This window comes from Puma concolor, chromosome A2 (assembly GCF_028749965.1).
Source record: "Puma concolor isolate L17-30 chromosome A2, mPumCon1.1.hap2, whole genome shotgun sequence".
NCBI lineage: Eukaryota > Metazoa > Chordata > Mammalia > Carnivora > Felidae > Puma > Puma concolor.
This window is the reverse complement of record NC_141668.1, coordinates 65,935,146-65,960,346: the sequence shown is the minus strand read 5'-3', so window position 1 is coordinate 65,960,346 and position 25,201 is coordinate 65,935,146. Positions and strand designations below refer to the sequence as shown.

The window sequence follows — 25,201 nt, the reverse complement described above, 5'->3', positions numbered from 1 at the left end:
GTGTCTTAGTCTCTTTTAATCTAAAACACATTTTAGAGTCATTCATGACCATGTGTTGAAGAATCTAAGCCATTTTTTAGAATAACTTGTAGAATTTCCCCTAACCTGGATTTGTCTTTTTTTGGTTTTTTGGTTTTTTTTCCCCTCATGATTAGATTCAGTTTAAACATTTTTTGGTAAGAATACTATGTTGATGATGTTTACCACCACATGAAAAGAACTATGATGCCAATTTGATGGTAGTTAAGGTGATGTCAACTAGAACTCTCCATTTTAAAACCATTTGTTTTTCTTTTGGTAATTAATGAGTAATCTGTGGCATAACAAGTTGGAGACTATTAATATCCTATTCTCCAATAATCTTTTGCATAATGGCATATGAGTTCTTGCCAGAATCATTTATTATGTATGTAGCTGCAAGATGGGGTTTTTAATTTTGTCATTCCTCTGCGTTTATTAGGCAGCATTTGTTTTGTGGAGAATTTTTCTCCCATTTTTCCTTTTCAGTATTACTATGTTCTCATCATCTATTACCAGATTGTTCTTTCTGTTGGTTAAATTGTCCAGATTTGACCAGTGGGAGTCCCTTCACTCAGGCTCCAGTGTATATATGTGAATATACATATCACTTATGCATTTGCTTGGCTCTGTCTCTATCTAAATAAATGGTACAAATACCGTGGACTTTTTTTCCCCTGTGACTTGTCTTATTTCACTTATTTGTTAATCTGTTAATATTGAGATTCTTTTCATGTGAGTACATATAGATACATTATTCTTTTTAATGTACGTAGTTAGTTATAGAACTGTTCAACGATGTCTTTATTTTTCTTTTTGTGTCTAGTTTTTTACTTATATTTAGTACTAACAAGTATGTGTCATACATATTCATGTAATAATTTCTGTGGGATAGATTCCTAGAAGTGAAATTGTTGAATCAAAAGATAAGTATGTTTTGGGGCTCCTGGGTGGCTCTGTCAGTTAAGCATCCGACTTCGGCTCAGGTCATGATCTCGTGGTTTGTGAGTTCAAGCCCCGCGTTGGGCTCTATGCTGAGAGCTCAGAGCCTGGAGCCTGCTTTGGATTCTGTGTCTCCTTCTCTCTCTGCCTCTCCCCCACTTGTGCTCTGTCTCTGTCTCTGAAAAATAAATAAATGTAAACAAACAAAAAAGATAAGTATGTTTTAACTTTTAAAAAGAATTGCCAGAATGACCTTCAAAAACTGTACTTATTTATATTCTTAACAATAGTGTACAAACTACTTGATAACACTGCATATTAGTAAATTTTATTTTAATCTTTTGGAGACTCTCATTTTATTAAAATATGCGCTCACCTTATTATGAGTGAGGTTTGGTATCTTGTCATTTGCATTTTATTTTCTATTACTTGCTGTATATATCCTTTGTCATTTCTTAATAGGTTCTACTTGGCTTTTTCTTATTGATTTACTGGAATTTGTTTTAATGTTAATCCTTTGTCCTGTATGTGTTGCTAATATTTTTGATTCTTGTAAATATTTTTTCCACCCTTTCCTGTGCTTGTTAACTTTGTGGTATTTTTCAATGTTAGAATGTTCATTTTTATACAGTTATAGCTATAAATCTCTCTGTACTACTTTTTAAGTTCCAGAATGAATTTTTATATAAAATTAATCCAGAGAAAGGGAAATTTTCTGAAGTATAATGGAAAGCTAGTGTTGCTGGGTTTTTTGTTTGTTTTAAATTCAGGTGCCTAAGTGACAAACTTCTATATTATAATTCAGCCATGGATTTTTTTTTTCTTAAACATCTCATGGTTTAAACAGAAATTTCCTGAATATTTCATTTTTGAGAAAACTGTCCATCCTGATATAATACACAGATAGTAAATAAAATGTAGAACAGAGAGAAGAAACATTTCTAGTAGTCCTAATATCCAGACAACCATAGGTTAGTGTTTTGGTATAGTTCCTTTATCTTTTCTTCTAATTTTTCCTCTTTTTATTTTTCGTCTTTTTTTTAAATATACTTATTCTTAAGCATAATTAAGAGAAGTGTTTAAGTCGAGATTTTGCTATAAGACAGTACTTGAAATATTGCTTATAAAATGTATAACTGTCTGATTACTTTTCAGAGTATTCTCTTCATCCAAATATAGATGAAACTCTTTTCTCTTTGAAATCGAAGAGTTCCAACTTGTCATTTAGTATAAACACCTTTGTGACAAGATCTTATAACTGACTTGTAATAGTAGGGTACCCCTGAGTGTAATGTCAGTTATCCTGATACACTGATTGTACTGTGTGTGAAGAAAACTGTCACATGTGTCACATATAGTATGTGATAGAGCATTAGGTAATGCACTTGGCAGCAGTTACCTTAGGCTTAGCTGATGCATTAAATGAGATACGATCTACTAAGAGATGTTTTCTCCCTGTTCATTTTCAGTCTGTTGTCTTTTAACTAGCCCTAGACCATTTGTATTTCTTAGTATATGCAAAGATATATCCTTGTGAATGTTTATTGGGTGGTAAAGTATGTTCAAGTTATAACCACTTGAACTTTATAAGTCAGCAAGAACTTTGGTTCTTTTATGTTCTGTCATAGGTATCACACATCTTTTCTCAAATAATAGTATTACTTAAATTTTTTTTTCTTTTAATAAAAATCTGAGGTCTTAGTGATAGGATGTTAAGAACGGAAAAAATGTTTTAAAATTTTAAATGACGGGGTGCCTGGGTGGCACAGTTGGTTAAGCGTCCGACTTCAGCCAGGTCAAGATCTCGCGGTCCGTGAGTTCGAGCCCCGCGTCAGGCTCTGGGCTGACGGCTCAGAGCCTGGAGCCTGTTTCCGATTCTGTGTCTCCCTCTCTCTCTGCCCCTCCCCCGTTCATGCTCTGTCTCTCTCTGTCCCAAAAATAAATAAACGTTGGGAAAAAAAAAAAAAAATTCTTAAAATTTTAAATGACAACTTTTGGGTTCCTATTTTTTTTCTTTCCATACTGAGAGATAATTAGGAGAGATATTATTGAATACATATTGCAGATCAGTTTAACTCAGTCTCAGAGATGTGGTTTGTCCATGTTACATAGTTGGAAGTTGGAAGACTGCAGGTCTTCTGCTCCCCTGGGTAAAGTCGAATGGAAAAAAAATCCACTGGATTATCCATACCCGTGTATAAATCAGAACAATTGTAGACACATTTATATTAGTTTTCCTTAAATACAATTTGTGTAGGTTTCATGTGTTGCTCAGAGGTTGATCCTAATTAGATGGCCATAGAAACATGTTTTCAAATTCTGAATGTCCAAACATTTGAAAACATGAAAAATACATGAAATAGGTTTTATATGTCTATTAATTTTAAGTGTTTACCCAAATGAAAAAAATTCTCTGCACTTTTGCATCTTCTACTCAGAATTACACAGGTAGAATTACATAGGTAGAATTACATGTTTTATGGTAGTTTCTATTCTGTTTTGTATAGAAGAAAGAAAAAGATCTTAAAATGTGTTTAGTCATTGGGGCACCTGGGTGGCTTAGTTAAGTATCTGACTCTTGATTTCTGTGGCTCAGGTCATGATCTCATGGTTGCTGAGATTGAAGCCCTGCCTTGGGATTTTCTCTCTGCCCCTGCCCCGTTTGTGTGCGCACACCTACATGCGTTCCCCCTACCCCCCTCTCTTTCTCAAAATAAATAAACTTCTAAAAAATGGATTTAGTCATTAATTAAAATGGATTAGAGTGGACATAACATGTTAGAACTTTGGTCAGTAAACCCAGTAGGCATGGCAGAGAAATACTGGAAAAGTGGCAGGTGAAGAACTCTATAAATCTCACAACATACTGTGAATCATCTTATTGAAGCTGAAGAAGAAATATGCACCTGCTGGTTGATGTTTGAACTTACATAGTACCAATCTTCTAGGTTACAGAACAGGAATTGCCAAGGAGAATCCTTCAAAAATCATTCTTGAGGTTGTTAGTAAGTAGGTGGCTTAATCTCTGTGCAAATTTTTGTTATGTGTGTAGAATATTCTTTAAAAAATAGAATTGAAATTTTCTGTATTCTAATCGCAGAAATTTTCTGTGATTTACCTTGATTTTGGTGAATGAAATGAATAAAATAGATAGCCCCTTGGGGGCTTTGTTATTTTGGTAATTGCCTACTTGGTGTGAATACAGATGAAAGAATTTACTTCAAAGGAACATTATTTTATAAAGAAAATAGATTCTTTCCTTGTAGTATTGTATAACCCTTTGAAAAAGCAGATTATTTTTTATTTTGTTTTTGAGTTTGCTTTGAATACAATATTTTGTTTACTGTTGCCTTTATTGAAAAATTTTATTTTATTGGTGACAGTCAATAATAACTGCTCTCAAGAAGAAAATTATATTTCCTTTTCATTTTAGGGTTTGCCATCTAAAAAATGTATATCTAAACAGAAGTGAAGATGATTATTACCAACTACGATTTAATGATATTAAATTAATGAGTTTTTATTTCTTGGCTAATCTTATGTACTGTAGTCTGGGTCCTTAGAAATCTTTTCTTTGGCATTGTTTTGCACAATTTTCAGATCATGTTAAGGTTCCTGGTTAACATGATTAACCTTATGGTTAAGGAACCATAAGGTTCTGCCTTTATGCCTTTGAATAGCATAAAGGTGACAATTATGGCATCTGCTTGAGGCAGCTTATATAAGTCATAGTTGTAAACCAACTTTTTAGTTTTCTGCCTACCAGCCTATTTTAATTGTAATCTATATTCAGTTTTTAGCATTGTGTAAAATACTTACGTATGACTGTTGACTTATTAATGACATCTAGTAAATTAATGACATCTAGTAAATTATTTTCTTTTTATATCCATATTTTTTCCTTTTTAAAATTTAAATATTAAATACAGTGCAGTATTGGTTTCAGGAGTAGATGAAATTATTTTCTACTTGTGTATAGTTCTTTCTGGGTGATTTAATTCAGTATTTATATAGTTATTTATTTATTTTAATTGGCTATCTTTGGTATTTGTGAGAAGATACTCTCTAGTTTAGGCTCCTATTGTCTATTTAGTGTGTAACCAGGTCAGATAATCACATCTTACACTGCATGCATATAAACTTACCTGTGTGCTAAGTCTTGAGTCTTTTGACAGACGATCATTGTGTATATATGCTTCTCATAGTGGTTTTGTTTTGTTTTGTTGTGTGTATGTTTTTGTTTTTGTTTGTTTTTTGTTTTTTTAGTTTATTGGAGGTCACTTTGGATGCCCCTTAAAATTTGGCACTTAGACTACCTTCTTAGAAGAAACCTGGCTAGAGATCTTTGAGTGGTTGATAATTTGGCTATCTGTCTGTAGAAGCACCCTATCCAGAAGAGGTAATAAATGTGTCTTAGGAGATTGGAGAAATACCCAAGCTTAGAGATGACCAGGGCATACATTAGGCCTAGAATGAAGTTGTAATTTATTACCATTTGTGCGTTAATTTTTTTTCTCTTAAGGATATTTTATCATAAGCATAGTGTCTTTCTTTCTAGAAGAAGAGAAATTAGATAACATGAAGTGTTGTGTCAAGCATCATTTAGGGAAAAGAAAACTATTTAGGAGTCATGACTATTGTAGTCACCAGTGCTCTTTATTATAAATCATCAAGAGGTTGAATGGCTTTTTATAGTCTGGGTGAAATTATCTCTTAACTTTTCAGTTGCCCTTCATTGGATTCCATATTTATCAGTACTCTGTTCATGCCAATACATCTTCTTGGTATTTTTATACTGAGAAAGAATTATTCATGACAATGGATGTGACATCTCTTTCTTCCTTCCTTCCTTCCTTCCTTCCTTCCTTCCTTCCTTCCTTCCTTCCTTCCTTCTCTCTCTCTTTCTTTCTTTCTTTCTTTCTTTCTTTCTTTCTTTCTTTCTTTCTTTCTTTCTTTCATGTTTACTTATTTTTGGAAGAGAGAAAGAGAGACACAGCGCAAGCAGGGGAGGGGCAGAGAGAGAGGGAGATATAGAATCTGAAGCCAGCTCCAGGCTCTGAGCTGTCAGCACAGAGCCTGATGCGGGGCTTGAACTCACGAACTGTGAGATCATGACCTGAACCAAAGTCAGACAACTTAACCAACTGAGCCACCCAGGCGCCCCGTAACATCACTTTCTAGTGAGTTTGGTTGGTTTGTCAGGCAATAACAGCCTGATCAACACAGAGTTCATTGATAAAATTGAGTTTTAGGAATTTTAATGAGAACCTGATCTTAACCAAAATGTTAACAGTGGTGTTGTGCCTGAATTTCCTGTTGGCTTACAGGTTTGACATCTAATCTATTTTTGTTCTTAATATTTGTTTTACTGCTTATTTTTTTAAGCATTTTTTAATGTTTTTTTTGTTCTGCCCCTTCCCCACTTGTGGGGCAGAGATAGAGGATCTGAAGTGGGACCTGTGCTGACAGCAGAGAGTCTGATATAGGGCTCGAATTCACAAACCGTGAGATCATGACCTGAGCTGAAGTCGGATGCTTAACTGACTGAGCCACCCAGATGCCCCTCTAATCTACTCTTTTTAAGTTCAATCTTAAGAGTGATCTTTTTGATTTTATAAAAAGTTTAGCCAGATCTAGAAGCCCACATAGTAACTTTAGTATTTGTGCTGCTGAAGCAAGTACCCCACATAGTAACTTTAAATATCATTTATAATTGCAGGCATGTATATTTGCATTGATAAAGAAACTTTTTGCTTTTAATAATTGAAAGATAGTTGAAGTATAACATGACCTAATATAAAATGTAGAGACCTATGTTAATTAATCTTGTTTGTTTGGTATGTTTATGAGGATCTTTAAAAATTTTTATCACATTTTCTGCTTAAATAATTTAACTTCTCTCAGATTATTAAGTTAAACAGAAAAAGAGTAATTTCTTGTTTTCATTAATTTGAGTTATGAATAAATTTTTACAGAAGATAGAATTGTAAGTGCTTAAAAAAGATCAACTATCTTCTAGAGCTAGAAGTTGGCTCAGCTATGAATGGAACCCAGCTTGTCTGACTCTAGTCCGAGCTATTCAAATTGTTCTATAGCCTTAATTTATGTCTGTGTGGGTTTCTGTCTTATTTTCCTTTTATTAATACTTAACTTTGTATTTATGGTTATATGGGTTTTTGTTTTAACTGCCATCTCCAAAGTTACATTAGAGGTTTCTTTGATTGTGTGTTTGTTTTGCATGAACATGGTCTTATATAAATTTAAGTGTCCATTACAAAGGGAGCACAATAAATATTTGTTAATCAATTGTTCCTAGATGTAATCCGATTTCTTTTTAATGAAAACTTCTATTTTTATGTAATTTTGTAAATTAAATTTTTTTTTAAAGAACTGTATATTTTTCTACTTCTGTAACGCTTTTTCAGTAGATCTAAAACTCTTTCAAAAGGTTGTTTCATTGTGCATACTATGGTAGGTGAAAAGTATTTTTATAAAATTTCACTTATGTGTTTTGACTTTGATATCATTTTTATAAACCATTAGTTTTTCAGAATTTTTTCCACTTTTTGTTTTGTGATTTTATAAATTATTTAATCATACTTTTTTTTTTTTTTAGGTTGCTATGGAGTTGACGGAGAGAGTGACTCAATTATGAGTTCAGCTTCTGAAAACTCCACTGAACCTTGGTTTTGTGATGCCTGTAAATGTGGTGTTTCCCCTAGCTGTGAACTATGTCCCAATCAGGATGGAATTTTCAAGGAGACAGATGCTGGAAGGTTGTTGTCATAATTCTGATGGGTTAATATGTCTGCTTTGTAATGTGTCTTCTTCTATTTATAATTTTTTCAGTTACACACTTAGATTTGATTGTGTCTTTATATATATATATATATATATATATTTTTTTTTTTTTTTTTTTTTTTTTTTGGCATAGAGTAAATGGGCAGTAGGCTACACATCAGGGGAAGGAGGAGAAAAGACCATTTATTGATTATCTGTATTTGCTTTTATGCCCATAGTTGTATTTAATCCCAGTAATGACTCTATGATGAGACAGGGGCTAAAGTTTTCCATATTATAGGTATAGTACCGGAGGCTCAGATCATTAAGTAATTTTGATTTGATCAAGGCCACAGGCTGATGAACAGTCAAATTTGAACCCAGATCTATCTGACTTAATGAGTATATCAGGAGACAGAACGCATACAGTGATTTTAAAAGGGAAAGTTTAATTTACAGAATTATTAAGCTATGATAAAAAGTAACTATGATAGAGGCTCCTGGGTGGCTGAGTTGGTTGTGTCTGACTTCAGCTCAGTTCAGTATCTCATGGTTTGTGAGTTCGAGCCCTGCATCTGTCTGTGCTGACAGCTCAGAGCCTGGAGCCTGCTTCGGATTCTGTGTCTCCGTCTCTCTCTGTCCCTCCCCTGCTCTCACTCTGTCTCTCTCTTTCAAAAATAAATAAAAACATTTTTAAAAATTAAAAAGAAAAGTAATTATAATATAAAAGAACTCTAAAGGATATCCTAAGGCCGAGGGAGAGTAACCAGGGAATGACCAACTTGGAAGACCCCACCACAGACTGGGGTTCAACTTTGTTGGAGAAGGTGTAGTTGCAACCTACTAGAGGGCAGAGATGTTTGCTGGTGTGCTTGGCCCAGAACTGGTCTTTAGTTCTTGGCAAGTGGGTGTCTAGGCACAGGTTGCAGAGGGAGCTGGGGCAGTGGTGGGATGTCTGTAGTGTGTGGTGTCTGTGTTAAGAGAGCCACAGAAAAATTGTCTCCAGTCTTGGCCTCTGAGGTCACAGAGAGTAGGTGTATGTGGCTGAGGCAGAGCACTGGCAGATGTCCTTCTTCATCCCTGGTGAGAAATAACTTCCTCCTGCAGTGCTGTCTACAACTTCTCCTAAGACAGCTTAATATCATGCTAACTGTGAAGGAGAAATGCTAAAGGGATTTTGTCCATTGTTTCATATTTAGCAGATATTTACAGGTGGAGAATATCATGCTCACTGTGAAGGAGAAATGCTAAAGGGATTTTGTCCATTGTTTCATATTTAGCAGATATTTACAGGTGGACTTGGAGGTGAGAGGCAGTAAACTGATAACTGGCACAAAGACCTATGTTCTCTTCACTATGTTCACACTCATCTTTATTATTAAATTTGAGAGATTGTTGTCATAATAGTGTTGACATTTCCCATGATTTTGGTTTTTGCCCAAGACACTACCATCTGGAATAGATGATTAAAATTTTATTTTATGGATCACTGCCTATCCCCCCTTCCCCAATATAAGAGGAGTACTAAAATATATTGTTTTTTATTTTGTGATATAATGTTATTTCAATATTTTTTTAAAAACATGTTTAATATTCGGATGGGAACAAGATAACCTATACAGATTTTCAGAATGGTTTGCCATATTTTAATGTTGAAAAGGATAGGATATACATTTTATCCCAAAATAAAGGATAGCCTTTAAAATTTAATACATATTACTTTAGTAAGTAAAAAATAGTTTTCTTATTTTTCAAACTGAGTTAGTGGAAGCCCGTGAGAAATGTTGCCGTATAAGATTGTTGGGACAACATAGAATCTACCATGGAATCTTGGAGAACCCTGGGTGTTGCTGTCTGGGAAAAATGGCTAAAAATCTTACCTCTTCTTCCTTATTGCCCATCCAAGAAGATAAAATCCTTAGTCTGTATCATTGACATGGACATTATTTCACATTTGCACTGACTTGGACCAGAATTAGGGAGTTTACAGCATTAGAAGTATGTGCTTTCAAGTTGGACTGCCTATATTTGGATTCTGGTCTTTCCTTACCAACTGTGATTATAGACATGTGATAAAGCCTTTTTAAACCTCCATTTCCTTATCCCTTTTGAGAGAATTAAATGAGGTGATTCCTATAAACAGTACAGTTTCTGGAACATAAGTGGTTAATAAATGTCTCCTTATTTCTACTCCTGCTTCCACTGCTGCTACTAGTGCTTTATTACTACCAATATTGTTCTACTTTCTTAAGGTAATCATAGAGTACCAGCTGCATAAATTCCTTGTGGTAACTATTTTGTTCCAAGAGTTTAAATTTTTGGTGATAAATTGTGGTGAATAAGTAGGGCAACTTTGGAAAACAGTTTGCTTTTAGGGAAGAGAATTTGTTTTACCTCTTTTCTTGTTCCTAATTTGAAAGTTCTGTTGGAAAACTATAAAGTACCTGTCTCTTCATGCTATTATAATCCACAAAATAGCTTGTAAAGTTTTTTCTGTATGGAGAAAAGATAGGCCTCTTTAATTAGATTTACTGAGAAATATTTGCACTGACTGCTATGGGTCTTACCTATGTAGACACTACCTTGATGGTATGGCCTGGCAAAAGTTCCATTATAGTATTTGAACGTTTCATTTGCATTGATACTCACACTTACCTGTAGGCTATGGTGGAAATTACAGGTCTTGATACAGTTTGATGGATACTCTTGAAGCTTGATATGCTTTGATTCAAGGCAAAAAAATAGCCAAGAAGATTTGATCAAAGCCATATAGTATTCTAGTTTCAAATGGAAAATGGGAGGAAAGAAAGAACAATATATGGAAAGAATGAAAGAAGTTTTTGAAATTGACTTCTATCACATGGGCTTTTTTTCACCCTTTGTTTCTGATGGGAGCTGCAAGTTCTACATAGGAAATGATGTGATCTAATGTAAGAAAACCATGAGTACATTTTTGTCATTAAATTTTTATTCCATTCCTTAGGAAGAGTATTTTACTCTAAGTGGTCTGATTATGGGAAATAATAGACTCTAATAACTTAGAGATAGCATGCACAACACTATGCTGAAAGCACTTCACATTACATAATTGTAACTTCTAAACTGCCTCTGTGGTGCTCTGTTTCTAGCAGTGACTTAGTAATTGATTAATGAGTGAATAAATGGAATGAAAATGACAATGAAAGTGGATTTATTTTACATATTGTAAAAGCACTACAAACACATGTTTCAAAATCAAATTTGATTGATAAAAATAGTTCCCATTCTGGGGTGCCTGGGTGGCTCAGTCGGTTGAGTGTGTCTGACTTTGGCTCAGGTCATGATCTCACAGTTAGATTCCTGAGTGTGAGCCCTATATCAGGCTCACTGCTGTCAGCAGCACTTTGAATCCTCTGTCCCTCTGCCCCTCCCCCACTTGCGCTGTCTCAAAAATCAGATATTTTAAAAATAAAATTGTTGGGGTGCCTGGGTGGCTCAGTCGGTTAAGCGTCCGACTTCGGCTCAGGTCACGATCTCGCGGTCCGTGAGTTCGAGCCCCGCGTCGGGCTCTGGGCTGATGGCTCAGAGCCTGGAGCCTGCTTCCGATTCTGTGTCTCCCTCTCTCTCTGCCCCTCCCCCGTTCATGCTCTGTCTCTCTCTGTCTCAAAAATAAATAAACGTTAAAAAAAAAATAAATTTAAAAATAAAATTGTTCCCATTCTGATTGAGCCTTTGATAAGTATCTGGTTAGTTTTCTTTATTAAAATATGTGAATTTAAAAGAATTTATTAATAGTTTCTATGCTATGACAATTTGACTCTGTTTCTTCATGGCTTTATGTGGTGCTTGTTTTGTATTTCTTTCCCCAATCAACATCTGTCATCATAGCTCCAAGCAAAATGGATGTTAAAGTAACAAAGAAGACTATTCATTTTGATTTTTCAATTTGTTTTAATTATAGAGTTCTAAAGTTTGTGCAGTTAAACAAATGAACAAAAAAATATTTACAACAGGTATTACAAAGGATGGAAATTGTCTCAGCTGTTTGATAGGTGTTTTAATAAAGACCCAAGTTGGCATCCTCACATGAGTGATTTGGGGAAATGATACACTTGTGTGCCAATCACACTGAAATGGCAGTTTAAATCTGTAGTACTTGCATGGCTTGTACTAAAACATTTTCAGAAGGTCAGTAGGAAGCAAGCGGCCAGCTGTTGGGTTTATCAAAGATAAACTCCTGCAGAGTACAGTGGCATTTAATACACCAGTGGAGCATGAAAAAACTGTGCAAATTAAATTGAGAAAGCAGCTGCTTGTTGAAGATGTGTATCTTTATATTGAACTCCGCGGGATGCATTTGGGAGGTTGAATTAAAACAGTCTATCAAGAAAATCTCAAAATCTTGGAATTTCTTCTCAATAAAAAAGATAATTTTTAAAGATTCGTAACTATTTCCCCCAGGACCTCTATAAAATGATTCTTAGTCATCTTCTTTTAAAACTTACAGTGTGTCACAAAACACAGCCATGTGGCAATGATAGCCTCTCAAACTGTGATAAAGCAGAATTTATTGTTAATATAGTCACAAGGTGAAGGCAGATTTACCATCTCATTTTTACCTTCTTTCTTAGAGAAGTGATATAGATCTGTTTAAAATTTTAAAACCATTGATCCCATATATTGTATGGTTGTAAGTAAACAAAGGGTTCCTAAATGCATTTTTAGTGCAGCTTTTAAAAAAGAATTAGAATCAACTCCCCATTCTGTGTACTGCAACTTTTTCATGTACTAAAACTTTGAGCATTCTTTGTTTAGTGTTGCAGCATCATTCAGACTTAAAAAAAATGTATGTGGGGCATGTAAGTTTAAGTACAAAGGTTGAATGGTGAACAGATTAGTTGAATGAGATAGGACTTCCTTATATTATATAACTGTTGTCTACAGTCTTCTAGCAATCAGTTTTAACCTGGGAAGAAAGAAAGGATGACCACCAAAAATTGTTTTATTTATTTTTTTAAAGTTTATTTATTTTGAGAGAGAGAGAGAGCGCGCATGAGCAGGGGAGAGGCAGAGAGAAAGGGAAAGAAAGGATCCCAAGCAGGCTCCCTGCTGCCAGCACAGAGTCTGATGTGGGGTTTGAACTCAAAAACCATGAGATCATGACCTGAGTCAGAATCAAGAGTCGGACTCTTAACTGATTGAGTCACCCAGGCGCCCCGCCCACCCAAATTTTAAATTGTCCTGATGGCCTCTCCAACAGCTTTTAGAAAACAGTAACAAGAAAGAGCAATTTTACTTACTGACTACAGAATTACTTCACAGTTCTTAAATTAGGATCCTTCTCAGAGAGCTTAAAATAATGAATGTGAATCTTCCCATGAGTAAGAAAATGACGTTTCATTTGTATAGTGGTTTTGTGCAAATATTTAAGAATAACAGGTAAGTGCAAAATGCAGTGAATTTAAGTGAAAGGCAATTATAGTTGTTAATTCTTAGCTTGGGCTAAGCTGCTAGAAAAGTAGTGCTTATTGAGTTGTGCTTATTCCATATTCTTCAGTTGTGGGAGATTGTGAAGGTCTGACTATAGAATTCTTTCAGTAGTTACTTGTGATGGCACACACGTGTTTTATGTTTATTTTCCTTGTGGGCATTTTATGAAAGTTTGATAGCAAAATCATATTTTTCTCTCCTTATAGATGGGTTCATATTGTCTGTGCCCTGTATGTTCCTGGAGTAGCCTTTGGAGATATTGACAAATTACGACCAGTAACACTGACAGAAATGAACTATTCCAAATATGGTGCCAAGGTGAGGCAAAGTGTTTTTGATTGTCTAAAAGAGAAAAATTTGTTTATATGACTTTTTACTGATATCGTTGTTCACTACAGAAATGCTTATTAGTAATGATACTATTTGTAGAACATTTAGCACTAAATTATTTATTATTGTTAGTAATTTTCCCAGAAAGCCAGTAATTTATAAATTGTTCCATGTATTCTTAATTTAGAGTTACCTATGGGGTAAAATGATAATTGATACTACTTCTATTTTTGTGGTATTTAGTATACTCCCTAGTACACATGAGTTCTCAGATCAGTAAGATCAATACAAACCTAATTTCTGACTTTATTTTTGAAGTGAAATTTACCAAAATTATGAAAAGAGGAAAAGGGACACCTATTATTTTACTCAGGTTTCAAGGACTTTTTTTTTTTTTTAAATGACTGCATAGCCTGCCTTGCAAATCATTCTCAGCCTCAATAATTTATAAATTGGTTTTTATTGATTGAGCTTTAGGATTATAAGTGATAAAAATACACTTACTGGGGCACCTGGTTGGCTCAGTCGGTCAAGCATCTGGCTTTGGCTCAGGTCATGATCTCACCTTCTGTGAGTTCGAGCTCTGAGTCGGGCTCTGTGCTGACAGTTCAGAGCCTGGAGCTTCGGATTCTGTGTCTCCCTCTCTCTCTCTGCCCCTCCCCTACTCACACTCTGTCTCTCTCTGTCTCTCAAAGAATAAAAACAACAAACAAAAAATACACTTATTAATTTAAACTTAGGTATATAATTATAGGCATCCCTGGAATACTAGAACCAATTAGGCACTGATACATTCTCTTCCATTACTGTCCCTTGGGAAATTGGGAAGGAAGACTGTAATAGTGTCAGTAATAAATTAAGGTGGGTGGGAAACTTAAAGGTTTTTGGAAAATTCTGATGGTGAAAATTCAAAAATTTGACAGCTTCTGCTGCTATATGTAGAATATTCTCCTCAGGCTCTAACCACAGCCCCCATCCCTCACCCTCCAGCCTCACTCCAGTACTCTTGTGCTTTAGTTTGGGTAATTTCTATTGAACTGTCTGCAGCTTTTTTCTCCAGAATTAGTTAAAGACCCCAGGGAGAAAAGCAGGCCCAAGCACTGAACTTACTTTCCTGGTCCTCAGGTAATTCTGTACTATCTTGTTATCTTTCTAATGCCTTAAGCTATAGTTAAAAAAAAAAATAATTTGTTCACATTTTCTAGTTTCTAGCAGGATTAATACCTACCTAGTATTACCTAGTCCACCATTATTGGAAGTGAAAGTTATTGCTTTTTGAGATCAGCTTCAGAATTCACGAGCACAGAGCCTAGAAGGGACTGGCTTAAGTAATTTTCATTAGGCACACATTATTATCATAATTACAAATCTAGAAGCAATGAAAAAAAAAACAAGAACCAGATATTACTTCATATAACTGAAACCAGCAATGACCTCTGAACTGAAAAAGAGAATCATTAAATATATAATCGTCAGCTGATTTTTCATTATCACCTTCTTTTGTTTTGAAGTATGATTAGAAAGTAGAGTAAAAAAATTATGTATTCTCTAGCTTATTGGTACAGTCAGTGATGTGAATTATAACTGGGACAGTTCTTCTAGACCACATTATCTATCCATTTCCTAATCCTGGTTACTTTCTCCCCTGTGTTCTCAGTTGCTTAGCATAGTTCTCCTATCATTTTAAATGATTCAGGCAATTGAAGAAGATTCCCATTTCTTTGTTAGATTGTTCTATAGTCTTTATAAGACTTTTTGTCAGGAAATTTTTTCTTGTATTCATTCTGAAATCCCTTCAACTTCATCGTATTACATTAAATTAGTTTGGGAACTTCTTAAGCACTTTGGTTCTGTTTGTGCTGTTGACATTATTGAAATAATTTCTCCATTTCTATCTCTTCCATCTTCTCTCCTTCTGTCTCATTCTTTGTCTCTTTTTTGGTCTCATATTTACATTACTATTTGCTGATACATCCTACCATATGCCTCCTACTGTTACTGGGAAAAAAAAAAAAACCTTAACCAAGCAGTAGAGTGTCAGGATTTGGGTATATTTTCACATCTATACCCAGATTCCTATTCTTGCTGTTTTCATTCATTGCTGATGTATCAGTTGGGTGCTATCTACCTCCTAGGTAGTTACTTACTGTTACAGTATTAAAATGATATTTTTAGTGTCTACTGAAACTTTTTAATTTTCCTCTGTATATGTTTCTGTTATATTTAATTTACTTAGAATATATTTACTAAACAGTTCTTTAAGTGTCTACTGGCAATCTGTCACAGTTTAGCAGTTTTTTTTTTTTAAACGAAGATTCCTATCATTAGAGTAGTTTATATTTTAAGACTAGATTTCTTTTTCTCTCTCTGTGGTATAGATAGTGAAAAGGATAAAAAAATAAATTTGGGGAGGATTGGGGGTAATTTCATTTGTTGAAACTTTCAGTTTTATAGTTCTTCCCTTTGTATTCAGAAAGGATTTAACTAGTTGGCTACATTGTGTATCGCAACCAATTTCATCAGATTGTTTACCTAAGATTACTTTTTAATTCTCTTAAAGATATTTTAAAAATGATTTCTTGGGGTGCCTGGGTGGCGCAGTCGGTTAAGCGTCCGACTTCAGCCAGGTCACGATCTCACCGTCTGTGAGTTCGAGCCCCGCGTCGGGCTCTGGGCTGATGGCTCAGAGCCTGGAGCCTGTTTCTGATTCTGTGTCTCCCTCTCTCTCTGCCCCTCCCCCGTTCATGCTCTGTCTCTTTCTGTCCCAAAAATAAATAAACGTTGAAAAAAAAAAAAAAATGATTTCTTTGGTTCCAGTACCTAGATTTTTTTTGGCGAATTTCTCTGGCTTCTTACTTATTTTCTTTCATTTTCCAAGCAGTATTATGTTGTCCAAGCCATTATAGCTTCATGGTTAAGAACAATGACTTTTAGATTACTCTGGTTTGAAGACTGACTTGACAATTATTTTTTTGTGTTATTCTGAGCAGATTTCTTAACCTGTCTTCAGTTTTCTCATGTGTAAAATGGAGGTAATACGTCTTTCATATGTTACTGTGGAGTAGTGGATCAAATGGTTACATATGTTAATATATGTAAAGTGTTTAGAATAGTGGCTAGCACATAGTAAATCCTTATTATTATTATTATTATTATTATTATTATTAGTGTTATCATTATTGTATCAGTGGAATTTTGGTTCATTAGAATTCTAGAGAGAATTTTTTCATATAAACTCTTTTCTTGCCCACAGTTATTGTTTTATTGATATGCTATTGATTCACTATTTGTATTTTATGGACGCTTTGTATGAGAATGCAGTCTTGTTTTAGAGATATTTTTATTCTGAGAGTTTTCCTGTTATTCCATTTTAGGAATGTAGCTTCTGTGAAGACCCTCGTTTTGCTAGAACTGGAGTTTGCATTAGCTGTGATGCAGGGATGTGCAGAGCCTATTTCCATGTGACCTGTGCCCAGAAGGAAGGTCTGCTTTCAGAGGCAGCAGCAGAAGAGGTAGGTTTATTTAAAACCGTCGTTGGTGAATATGTTCATAAGATGTCTCATAACTCTATTATGTCCTACAATAGGTGTGCATGATAGAAGAAATTAACAAGCGTATTTTTAAAGTCTTTGCTTAGATCACTGGTCTAAAATTTCAAGAGTAAACAATATATGAGTTTTTCAGTCTTAAAGCTATTTAGACATTTGGAAAACATGTTAAACTTTTTATAGCGAGATCTGACAGGTAAAATGAAACATAATCCAAGTTGTTTTAAAGCATTAATATGTCAGCATTTTTTATAGGAGGATCTGAAATTATGTTTGGATAACTTTGCTCTGTTTCTTTAAATAAAATCATTACCCGTTCTTCAATATCTGTATTTCTATCTCTTTACAAGTGTTTTTAATCTTATAATTTTCCTTCCAGGTTTATTAGCTTTAGATTAGACAGTTTTTTTCAAAGCACATTATGGGGACTCCTTAATCTTCTTTCAAGAGGTTTGTGAGGTTGAAACTATCTTTGTAACAATATGAAAACAGTATATACATTTTTTACTCTTAATTATCTCATGAGCAATAGTGGAGATTTTCAGAGATTATATGATGCATAGCGATATAACATACTGAATGTGGAAATAGTTTTGAGAATCCAGCCATCTTTAATAAAGTGAGCTCTCTAGACATTAAAGAGATTTGAAAATGTAAAACAGTGCCACCCTTCTCACTGAGTTTGTGTATATGTAAATTAAAGTATTTTTAATAAATGTTATTTATCTTAACATGTAATGGATTATTGTTATTTTAAAATGAATAAATGTTTTAAAGTTTTGTTTTTTAATTTCTAATGGGGACTATCTATAAAATAACTCACATAGGTCTCTTTGAGGTCTTCAATAATTTTGAAGACTGTTAAGGAGTCTTGAGACTAAGTTTTGTTGATTTCTTTAAGTTCTTGTGTTAGATAGGTATTTGAGTATTTGCTTGGTAATTCTTATTATCTGTTCATGGCGGATCTGTGGTGTACCTATAAACCTTTGGTTGTGTTCCTTCTTTTACTGGATAAATTTTCAGTGTTACATAAAAATATATATGTATATTTATATTGGGTCTTTATCTTTTCCCATTTATTTTGTAGACAAGAAACAATTAAAAAAGATAATGTAATGAAAATTTGTTGAGCAGATTTTGAGGGGTATATATTTTTTTACATTTTTTTAATGTTTATTCATTTTTGAGAGAGAGAGAGCACAAGCAGGGGAAGGACAGAGAGAGAGGGAGACACAGAATCCAAAGCAAGCTGCAGGCTCTGAGTTGTCAGCACAGAGCCTGGTGCAGGGCTCGAACTCACAAACCGTGAAATCATGATCTGAGCTGAAGTCGGGCGCTTAACTGACTGAGCCACCCAGGAGCCCCGAGGGATATATTTTATGAATAAATGAATTCTATAGCAGTTATGTGTTGGGTACGTGTTTTTGTACCAGCTTTGATTCTTAAGAATTGTACTTTAATTAATGAAGGGTACTGGATAAATTCTGAGCATTTTTACAGCTCTTAGGAAGACATAGAAGCATAATTAATTATATAATAAGGTTATGTGGATTAGTATTGACTACACTCTAGATGGTGGGCAGCAGTGCAGAGGGGCAGTACAAGTAAGACTTAGAAGATGAGATAAATCCCAAGTGAATACCCAGATCATGGAGTCTGTAGGGTAGGGTATTACTGTATTTACGGAAAACTTTGAGCTTTGCAATCAGGAAGACTCCTTTATAGCCATTTCTTTTAGAACTTATTGAGAGCTTTACCTGTCATACTGTGGCAGTTTGGGTTCCTTTGTATAGTTGCCATTCAACATTTTGGGGGGAGGGTAGACAGTGGCTAACAAAAATGTGTAAAGTAGCCGCATGATGGGACAGTGGAATGTAAGGGAGTCTATAGTGATTTAGAGCATACATCCCTGTATCTAAAGGCATGCACATGGAAATGAAACAAACAAAACACAATATTACATTAAATAAATAGTTTGCATCTGTGGTCTGCATGTCTCTGTCTCTAATCTCATCTGGGGAAATTTACAGGGGAAATTGAAATAAATCAGGATGTAGAAACAGGACCTGAGGCTTTTCCTTTGCCTTGCTTCCTCCCTTGATTGATTAGGTAGGAATTCTGGATGCTAAAATAACAAAATGTGACTTTTCTCCACATTTGCTTCCTTGTTAGGTGTACTTTTTTTGTGGGGAATGATTTAAATCTATTTACATGTGTTTCTGATGTCTTCTTATAAACACTTATAGAATTGGAAAATTATAAAGATTTCTGAACAGTGTTTTAAAACCCAAGAATCAGTATCAATAAGATTTGCTCTTGGCAGTAATCATTCTGTTAAAGGAAGTTCGTGGCTATTATACTTCTGTAGACTAAGATTCATGTAATATAATAGCATATTTAATTAAAAGACAAATTTTAAGTAAAACAAATCTACTGTTTGTGGGCATATCTTCTGTTTCAATTTTATATGACATTCGAGAAAGCTCCCCCCCCCCCCCGCCCCTTTTACAGATTGGTTTGTTAAGTGGGATTTCTTCTTAATGGCTGTTTTATATAGGCAGTAAAAGCAAGGTGGAAAAAGAGAGTAAGTACCCTAGTTTCATCTAGTGACATCATATACCTTACTATATTCTAATGACTTTTTGTAGCCTTCTGACAGTACTTTTTATCTCAGTGGTGAGGATCCATTTAAAGTTTCTATTCTTTTCTTTTTCTTTCTCTCTCTCTCTCTCCCTCACTCCCTCTCTCTCTCTCTCTTTCTTTCTTTTAGAGAGAGAGAGGGTAGCGGCAAGTGGGGGAGAGGGGCAAAGGGAGAGAGAGAATCCCAAGTAGGCTCCATGCTGTCAGCACAGAGGCCAACATGGAGTACAATCCCACATCTCTGGGATTGTGACCTAAGCCCAAATCGAGAGTTGGATGCTCAATTGACTGAGCCACCCAGGTGCCCAAAAGTTTCTATTCTTTCTGATCTGCTTTGTGAGAATTCCAAATTATTTAGAATGTTCAAACCATGTTATGATATAATGTATTTATTATTAAAATCGAACAATAGCACAGATTCAGTTATGCTGACAGAAATTTGTTTCACACCATATAGTTTTCCTTAAGGTTACTTATATTTCATGTAAACCATATGGTAGTTTCTTCTGTGATAAAGTATAATTTTCATATAAAGTATAATTTTCGTATAAAGTATTTCGTATATTGTTCGCACCCTGTTACCATGTAGAAAGTTCTCATTGAAACAGTGGAAATAGAGTATAGATTTTTATTGATTTTTTTTTTTTTTCCCATAACCTTTGACTTAATGGACTGAAATCATTCATGCATTAAATTTCAGTGGCTCAAATTGTGTCTGGGCTTTTTGTACTTCTAAATTCTGTGATGTTATCCACAGTACTATATTGTGACATTTGTGGATACCACACTACAGAATGCCTCATACACTTTTTTTATGTTAAGGATACCTCATATTTATTGTTATTGTTATTATATTCCTTTCTGTTCTTGCTCATTTGTTTCTTTTTTTTAGTGTCATCATTTCTCTTTGGGTTGTAAAATCTCACCTTACTAAGAGACCCTTCTTTTTTTAAAAAAAATTTTTTTTTCAACGTTTATTTATTTTTGGGACAGAGAGAGACAGAGCATGAACGGGGGAGGGGCAGAGAGAGAGGGAGACACAGAATCGGAAACAGGCTCCAGGCTCTGAGCCATCAGCCCAGAGCCTGACGCGGGGCTCGAACTCACGGACGGCGAGATCGTGACCTGGCTGAAGTCGGACGCTTAACCGACTGCGCCACCCAGGCGCCCCAATAAAGAGACCCTTCTAACATAACTTGGATAAAAACTATATATGGAGAGCTTATCTTTATTTCTTCTCCTTGGGACAGACCTAAAGAATGAACTCCCAGTTATTTTTTTGGGAATCACAATGCAGATTACTTGTTTTGGCTAAATATTTACAAATTATTTTTGTTTTTGATAGAGTAAATTTTTTTTTGGTACTCTACTCTTTATGAATAAAAAATAGACCCTTTAGGTTAGTATCCTGAGAGATGGCTATGAGAGAGCTATGTTTTCTGTTTGAGGTTTTAAAGTTGTATAAAGAGTTAAAGGTGATACCTAATGTGTTCAATTGACAGTAAATAGAAGTAAAAAGTAAAAAGAAGTCTGCCCTTCTTAATCCATTTTTGTCTTGGGTAGAATCTGGCCATGCATTGCTAGCCAGTTAAAAATGTTCCACTTATCTGTGTCAGCTAGTCCTGTATTTTCTGGATGTATTTTTTGTAATATTAATCTATGTATACATAACTTTAATATTTAATGATGGCTTTTACCTACGATTATGAAAATTCTATTTGTTTTAAACAGTGCTTATTTTTTTAGGTACACAAGTTTAACTATATACAATACCTAAGATTTTATTTCAGTGTTTTTAAATCTACAAGGCCCTTTAAAGAAAAAAATAGTTGTTAATTTGAAGTTGATATACAGGATTAAGTTTCAAAAGCAGCAATTTTTATCATTGTGTATAAAAGTTACTTTTGTAATTTATTTTAGAAATAACCAACAACATAGGAGATTCTTCAAAAAGCAAATATTATCTCTTGTGTTAGGTTGTTTATAACCCTTTGAAGTGAAAATATTCACTCCTCCCTTCTGTTTTTTTTTTTGTTTTTTTTTTTTTTTTGGTATAGGATATAGCAGATCCATTTTTTGCTTATTGTAAGCAACATGCAGATAGGTTAGACAGAAAATGGAAGAGAAAAAACTACTTGGCTCTACAATCCTATTGTAAAATGTCTTTGCAAGAAAGGGAGAAGCAACTGTCACCAGAAGCACAGGTATGGGATTCATGCCAAAACTCGTGTTTTTTTCTTCCAAGGTTATGGATTTCACATCTCATGTGTGTGTGCCAATGACATGTGAAATGTAATTATGAAGTTTGGTTAGTTACCTAGGAAGTAGATTGTCATTAAGGTAGTGAGTGTAGTTTGTAGCTGAATATGTTACTCCTTAGTCAACAGAGAAGCCTTTTATAAAGCACGTTTCCAAATACATTGAAAAATGTGGCTTAGAGAAGTTATTCTATCAGTGCAGTATGTTGACCATATCTTTTTTTCAGTCTGTTTTAGTGTTTGCTTATGTAAAAGATTTGATCAGTTTGCCCATCTTTTAAAATGTATTTCTATGTAAATTAAGTGAATTTATAGAGACTTTTGCAGGTATTGAGAAAAGGAACTTCAGTTCAGTCAAATTAGTTTCTGACAACTCGGATTGTAGACTAGGACCTGGATTCGTTACTGGGGTAGACCTTTTATTGTAATCCAAGAATATTATCTTAAGAACTGTGGATAGATACAATTTGCCTTGATACAGGAAATTCTGGTTGTCTTTACTATCTCTAAACATACAAGTAGAAATCATAAGGAATATGTTACATTTTAATATCTTTTAAAATGTATATGCTTTTCTTTTATAGGCAAGAATCAATGCCCGGCTTCAGCAATATCGTGCCAAAGCAGAACTAGCTCGATCCACCAGACCCCAGGCCTGGGTTCCAAGGGAAAAATTGCCCAGACCACTCACTAGCAGTGCTTCAGCCATTCGTAAACTGATGCGGAAAGCAGAGCTAATGGGAATCAGTACAGATATCTTCCCAGTGGACAATTCAGATACTAGTTCTAGTGTGGATGGAAGGAGAAAGCATAAGCAACCTGCTCTCACTGCTGATTTTGTGAATTATTACTTTGGTCAGTATACACACTGATACATTCACATTTTCAATGAGAACAATTTGCTATTGGAAATATTTGATACACTGTCAGTTTTTAGAAGTGTATTAGCCATACTACATTACATATATTAAGTAAAAAGCATGTTTGTTTATTTATTTAAAAAAATTTTTTTGACATTTATTTATTTTTGAAAGACAGAGAGACAGAACATGAGCAGGGGAGGGGCAGAGAGAGAGGGAGACACAGAATCTGAAGCAGGCTCCAGGCTCTGAGCTGGAGCCCCACAGAGCCTGATGCGGGGCTCGAACTCACAACCTGTGAGATCATGACCTGAGTCAAAGTCGGACACTTAACTGACTGAGCCACCCAGGCACCCCAAAAGCATGTTTATTTTTCTATTAAGTTGTGCGTTGTTGTAAAATGCTAAGTTCATGTATTAGTAAATAGGGTTAAAAATGTTGCAAACAATGCATGATTATCCATATGATCATCGTTATGGCTAGCTTCTTCCTTTGTGTGTTTTGTACATCAGCTTTTATTTTCTAATAAGTAAAATTGGATATTTAATTTAAATAGAGAGAAATATGCGCATGATTCAAATTCAGGAAAATATGGCTGAACAAAAGAATATAAAGGATAAATTAGAGAATGAACAGGAAAAACTCCATGTGGAATATAATAAGGTAAGTCGGCTACAAAACAACATAATATGATCTGTTATTGATGTCATTTGCGATATTAGAGCTTTCTATGTATGTCCCATTTTGAAAATTTTCTGGAATCTTTAGACCTTTCCCTACAATTCCTACTCCTATTGAATGTATTATCAGCACTAACACTAAGCACTTCCTATGTGCCAGGTACAATCTTGAGCATGTTACATATATTAACTCATTTAATTTTCATTTCTGTTTTATAATGTGAGTTGTAATTATTGCTCCCATTTTCAGAGGAGAAAATTGAATCCTAAAGAGGTGAAGTAATTTCCCCAGACTCACATAGATAGTCAAGTCATGGAGTTGGGGTTTGAGGCCAGCCTGACTCCTTTCTAACTAGTATACTGTAGAGCCTCACTTTCTAAGTTTATAGAAAACAAAGAAACTTACGTTTAAATTATTGTTTTTGTCTTGAATTTGTAATGTTACTTTTGATTTAAGAAAAATGCCTACCAATCTAAATTCCCATTCTGCCTCTTCATTGTAATGATGAGGGAGATCAAAAGAATATAAAAGCAAGGTGTGGCCAAAATGTTAGGTAATAAGTAACATGAGCATATAAAACCTATATTGACTTACTGTCATGTTATTTTAAGTGATAAAAAATTAATAAGAGGTAAGTTTCCAATATCAGCCATCTGTAGTGAAAAGAGTAGTGGGATTAGATTCAGAAGATCTGGGGATTCTTGCTAGTTCTATGATCTTGGCCAAGTCACAGACACCATATAATCCTTAATTTTCTTATTGGGAAAATGGTGGAAATGCATCTTGGTAGACTTTTAAGGATTAATTAGCAGAATGTGTATGAAATATCTATAAAACTGTAACCGAATGATAAATATAGGTATTATTATTGTCAGTAAAAATGCTAATATAAAACAAAATGCTTACATTTTATTAGTGTTGCTGATTAAGTAATTGGATAGCCTCATCTCTCGGTACTGTGGCTTAAATATATTAAAAATATGGACTATAAAAAATATGGACTATAAGTGTAGATATTCTTGGACACTTGTTGATAAATTATTTAAATTTTCCCATGGATTACTACATATTTTATTGGCATACTAATTTTGATTATTTATGTTGTAGCTGTGTGAATCTTTAGAAGAACTACAAAACCTGAATGGAAAACTTCGAAGCGAAGGGCAAGGAATATGGGCCTTACTAGGCAGAATCACAGGGCAGGTTAGTTTCTTTCCAATTGCTATCTCCTTCTGTTCTCATTCTCTATATTATTTTCAGAGATCAGACTTCTGATACAACTTTCCTAACTAAAAAATTCTGTTTGATTAGGGCCAACTAATCCTCTGGGATAATGATAATGCCTGAAATATATCTAGAGAATTGGAAGCTGCCTACTGAGAACCTGTAGCTTAATTTGCTTGTTTTAACAGCTATCTTGTTTGCAGAACTTTTTCATTTGCTCTGATTGTCATTTGTGGTGAAGCTAAGATGTGAAGCATGAATTCGCTCCTACCACATTCTTCTTATGTGTAATTTAGCAGTTTTAGAGTCCTTGCCACATTTTTTTCTATCTTGTTCTTATGTTATATTTAGTCCCCTCTCCCCCACCTTTTTTTTTTTTTTTTTGACATAAAATTTAAAAGGCAAACTGAAGAGATTCGTTTTTATGTTAATCTGGTTTTGAGCTATGGAA

At 34.5% G+C, this 25,201-nt stretch overlaps 1 protein-coding gene across 1 annotated transcript in view; it reads left to right on the top strand.

Annotated features, from left to right (window-relative positions):
• The window catches only part of PHF14 (PHD finger protein 14), a 218,285-nt gene that overhangs the window by 29,951 nt on the left and 163,133 nt on the right, over positions 1 to 25,201 (top strand). The window contains exons 7-13 of the mRNA XM_086682001.1: positions 7,577 to 7,736; positions 13,416 to 13,527; positions 16,914 to 17,051; positions 21,785 to 21,931; positions 22,570 to 22,840; positions 23,402 to 23,508; positions 24,634 to 24,729. Coding sequence (XP_086538127.1) covers positions 7,577 to 7,736; positions 13,416 to 13,527; positions 16,914 to 17,051; positions 21,785 to 21,931; positions 22,570 to 22,840; positions 23,402 to 23,508; positions 24,634 to 24,729 — 1,031 coding nt within the window. The remainder of the gene's footprint in view (positions 1 to 7,576; positions 7,737 to 13,415; positions 13,528 to 16,913; positions 17,052 to 21,784; positions 21,932 to 22,569; positions 22,841 to 23,401; positions 23,509 to 24,633; positions 24,730 to 25,201) is intronic.